At 46.1% G+C, this 4,891-nt stretch overlaps 1 protein-coding gene across 1 annotated transcript; it reads right to left on the bottom strand.

Moving 5' to 3' along the window:
* Positions 1-1,235: 1,235 nt before the first annotated feature.
* On the bottom strand, positions 1,236-4,536 carry LOC309497248 (uncharacterized protein; the record flags this gene model as incomplete). The annotated part of the gene is made up of 10 exons (XM_082167478.1): positions 4,417-4,536; positions 4,166-4,276; positions 4,000-4,077; positions 3,686-3,892; positions 3,122-3,597; positions 2,685-3,012; positions 2,320-2,555; positions 1,841-2,205; positions 1,414-1,623; positions 1,236-1,273 (listed from the first exon to the last, which is right to left on the bottom strand). The coding sequence occupies exons 1-10, from the start codon at positions 4,474-4,476 to the stop codon at positions 1,236-1,238; spliced, it is 2,109 nt and encodes a 702-aa protein (XP_082023604.1). The 5' UTR covers positions 4,477-4,536.
* Between the last annotated feature and the right edge of the window lie 355 nt (positions 4,537-4,891).

Genomic DNA, 4,891 nt, shown 5'->3' with positions numbered 1-4,891 from the left:
CTAGAACCCAAAACACATCTCTTTGTGCTGTCGACACCAGGAGTAAAGACAGCTTTCTTTTTAGGGGACCTAAAACGTCCTGTAAGTAGCCTGTCTTGATGACGAGCAGCATACATCACCCTGTCTTTGTCAAATTGGTCCAGGTTCTGCCACAAACCCACAATGGTCGCAACTTGTTGGTTGGTAAGTGTGAGGCTCGCCTGTGTGCGCAGCTCCACCAGACACTCCGCCAACTCATCCACCCGGTCCATTCCAGGAATGCAGTGCTTGTCAACAACCTGGAAAAATATAACTGTTGGTTAGATAATTACATGCTGTTAAGTGAGTTTGTGGATTTTCTGCTTAAGGGCGAATGAATAAATGAGAAACAATTGGTCTAGAAAAGACAATTTTACCATTGCTGAGGGCAGTGGTGCAGCTGGTGGAGTCTGGACACCGGGCACTGGTGGAGCCTGGAAACAGGGCAGTGGTGCAGCTGGTGGAGCCTGGACACAGGGCACTGGTGGAGCCTGGAAACAGGGCAGTGGTGCAGCTGGTGGAGCCTGGAAACAGGGCAGTGGTGCAGCTGGTGGAGCCTGGACACCGGGCACTGGTGGAGCCTGGAAACAGGGCAGTGGTGCAGCTGGTGGAGCCTGGACACAGGGCACTGGTGGAGCCTGGAAACAGGGCAGTGGTGCAGCTGGTGGAGCCTGGAAACAGGGCAGTGGTGCAGCTGGTGGAGCCTGGAAACAGGGCAGTGGTGCAGCTGGTGGAGCCTGGACACAGGGCAGTGGTGCAGCTGATGGAGTCTGGACACCGGGCAGTGGTGCAGCTGATGGAGTCTGGACACCGGGCACTGGTGGAGCCTGGAAACAGGGCAGTGGTGCAGCAGGTGGGACTGGTGGACCTATAAGGAATGAGTCATCTAATGCCACAAGATTTGTCACTGTGGCTTCCTCTCCCAACAAATCAATGAAACCCTCATCCTCTTCCCCTTGCTCCTCCACATCTATCTCCTCCAGCAACTGAGAGGTCCTATCGGAGGTAGGGCACATGTCCTCCAAGGGCTGACTATTCTGCCTCAACAAATATTGCACTCCAATGAGCTCCCCTGAGGAAATATTTGTAACAGGAAACATTTTTAAAGGAAATTAATCAGAAAGGTTTATTAAAATGCAGTAAATCTTTTTGTTGTCAGCTTGTGCATGAACAAAAAATCTGTAATTCAGAGGGCATCATAAAAAAACAGGGTTACTCTATATTCTAGTATGAATTTTATTTTCTGCCCTGACACCTAGGACACAGAATCCAGTGTACAAAAATTCTGGTAGTATTATTTTTCTCTGATCTGTCAAAAATTACATCATTTTTGTCCAGAAACACTTGTAATTTTACCAAAAACATTGTGAACTGCATTTATCAAAATATATTTACCTGTGTATACTGCAGGTGGAGTGAAGCTAGGGACCAATTTCCTGCCATACAACTTGTTGTAGTTCTCATTGACAGAGTAAACCAGCTCCCCTGTGTAAGTACGCAGGGTTGAACTTCCACCTGCAACAGCAGCAGCAGCCCGGTCCTGATTCCAGCGTAACAAACCTTCCAGGAGGTAAATCTGGAAGTTCAGGCTGTTTGCGCTGTTCCCTAGAAAAATAAATAGAAAGCCAAACATTGTTTTAAGAAACTGCAAAAGAGAAAATATTATCTGTTAACTGCAAATATCTAAATAAACAGGAATTAGTGGCAAGATGTGGTATAATTTGTCATGACAAACCTGGAATAAATCTGTTTAGGTGGCAGTGAAATGATTCCAGGGATGTGGAGCCTCTGGCACACCTATACGTTTTTAGAACCATCCCACCCTTGTTTATGGTTCCAGTTTCCGTGTAGAGTGGCATATCTGGAGGGTCCTGGATACAGGTGACGTGCCGTCTCTGGACATGCCAGATGTGCTGCATCCTCACACTGTCAAGGAGAGGAACACCAAGGGCATCATTCCCCTTGCCACCCATGAGCTCTCTGATGAGGATATCAAGGAGGCGGATAGTGGTTTCCTCTCCTCGTGTTCTCCTCCTGCAGTGTTGGGCCAGCTCATCTTTGCTTATATGACGGTCAAGCTCTGCCGCTGTCATTGCAGGCCAGCCCTGTTGGGTGAGTTGCTCCCTCTTGGCCCTTCTCAGCAGAGTGAGATCCCCTGCGTCCCACTCAAAAATACAGGACGACAACCTACCCATAAAAGTAGGGTACAACTGGTGAGCATCAGTGGTGCACCCTACTGCCAAACGTCGCATAAAATGCCAAATGTCTAGGCGAACAATGACATCGGGCCAGCTGCTGAACCGTCTCTTCAGTTTAGTCTCTCCCACTTCCTTGCAACAGTCACAGTCCACATACAGGATAGTGGGAGGATCAACACCAGCTCTCTGGTACCTCTCCATAAGCCCTGCAGCCATGAGGTCTAACCCAGCCCCTTCATTCGCAGTCAGGACACTCATCAGCACCTGACCTACCTCATTGCCTACTGAGGTAAGCCACTGTGCTGTGCCTTTTGCAGGCCCACTCAACTTCTTGGTGATCTAAAAGAAACAATAAACATAGCAAATAATACAACATACATCCAAATCAGTAACATTGAAAAATAAAGCTATTTTGGTCTAACAATTCATTATAGAAAGGGGTAAAGTCATTAAAGCAGCTCCTCTAACCTTCTTAGTTGAATCCATTTTTAAAATTGATCCATACGTGGATGTGATGCTGGCCTTGATGTGATCGAGCCTGTTGAGGATGTCCTGACTGTATACAGTGAGGAGCCATTTGTAGCTGGGTACTGGAGCAAGTGGTGGTGGTTCCTGGAAGTGCAGTGGCTGCAGGCCAGGCTTATCTAAAAAGGCCACACACTCTGATGTGTACCGAGCCACACGTTTTAACCACTCCTCACTGTGGTTCTCCCTCAGCTGGCCGATGATCCTCACTGGGCCATTCCCCATGCCCCTCTCACGCAACAAGCGAATAACTCGAATGTCACAGGCATACCTTGGAAAAAAGTATTTATTCAAATATCTTATTATCAGGTATCTAATTATTGTAGGAAGTATTTATCAAAAAAGGTAGCATATGAGCAACATGACTGCAAAATATTTACTTGCGTGTGAGGATGATCCTGAATTCAGATCGATGGGCCAGGTCCAACTGCTGCAGCACAGCATGACTCCAGGACAGGTAGCTGGTTCTACATCTGGTACAGATCAGGGTCTCTGTCACCAGGTTGTAGTATCTGTCAATATCTAACACCTGTCGTACTCTCCTGTGCAGACCACCACCACACAGCTGATGCCTGGCACAGGCAGGATTAGTACACTGGAGCCGCACCTTCCATAGCCTATATGGCATCCAGAGCAAGAGCCGCTGTGAAAAAAATCTATCAGGTGCTGGAGCTTGGTGGTACAACAGGGCTGGTGGTGGGGGGTGATACCACAGCTGCAGGTTTTCACGCAGCTCCAGCTTACCCTTTGCACCAACCCTAAAAAGTGCTTCCGACACCCACTTCTGGTCCTGCTGTGGCATTGTCTGTGGCCACAGTAGTGGGAGATCCGCAGGGTCTTCTGGCTGAGATGAGACCTGCTGATATTATCAAAAACATTGGTTTAAATAAAAGTTAAGAGAGCATTAAATAAAAGGCATGTTTATATTTTGAATGACATCTTACTGTGCTCCTCACAACAGCAAACTCAGAATTAATCGACGGTGTTGCTGTTTCTTTGGTGTGTTGTGATCTCTGAGCTGGAGGAAGGAAGAAGGAAGAGGAGGACTTGATGACAGGCCGATGAGGTTTGGGGGATAGAGGAGGACGAGCAGGACGACGAGGATCAGAGGGTGGGCATGAAGCTGCAGCTGAACTGGAGTGCTCTAATGTCTGTGGAGTCAAACGTTATGATTAATCTATAAAGGGGATTGGATTTTTTATGAAATAAAATGATGTAGTGTCATGATAAAAGAAGTCATGATGTCTTTCATATTAACCTGAGAGGTTTTCCTCTGGATGCTTAAATTGGGTTTCACTGCTGCCACATGTGAGCCTCCAAACCTTGACTTTTCAAACTGAAAGGAAAATGTTAGGAAAAATATAGGAAAATGTTGAGATGTTTCAATGTCTGCAGTGATACCTGCAATCGTAAGGTCTGCTCACCATTGACAATGTCAGCTTAGCTTTCTTTGCAGGATGTGACACATCACTGATGGAGGGTGTGCTTTGTGCAGGGGTGCTCTGTGATGCATCCACTGTGACTGGTGGATGAACCTGTGATACATGCATTAAGATATACCACACACATAATATTATACAGTCCTCCTAATGCCTCATTTTAGATATGAAGACACATTGATATTGCAAACACATCTATCTAGTTATGCAACTTGAACTAGGCTAATTGAAGTTACCTTGTGAAATCCACAAATACACTTCTGAGCTTCCTTCAGAAGGGTGGTCTGCCCCCTCATTTGCAGAGGGCATTTTTCTATCTGTGAACATAAAGTGTAGCTATGACACTGTAGTCCATGTTATCTCAAAACAGTCATCTTAATTATATCAATATTACATTGTATTTACATTGTAAATAATTACTTATCCATACACATAAATAAAAATAGCACAATGTATTATCATAAGAGTTTATTAGTTCACCCATGAATCTAGCTACATAATTTACCTTCTGATACAACTCATGCCATCTTTTTTGTCGGGGAGAAGGTCTATTCCCCTCCCTCGATGGCCAAACTCCTGTTCGGGCAAAACTCTCCAGACGCGCAAGCCAGTCAGCATCGCTCATGCCTTTGTGTGACTTAGTTGAAGCCATGTCGTTGCCTGAAACAATACAGAGCATGTTACACTAACTGCCATTGTAGCCCGGCAACA

Source organism: Leuciscus leuciscus, assembly GCF_965113295.1.
Source record: "Leuciscus leuciscus genome assembly, chromosome: 4".
Classification (NCBI taxonomy): Eukaryota; Metazoa; Chordata; class Actinopteri; order Cypriniformes; family Leuciscidae; genus Leuciscus; species Leuciscus leuciscus.
Note: the sequence above shows the minus strand (reverse complement) of the source record. Positions and strands in the feature narration are given on the sequence as shown.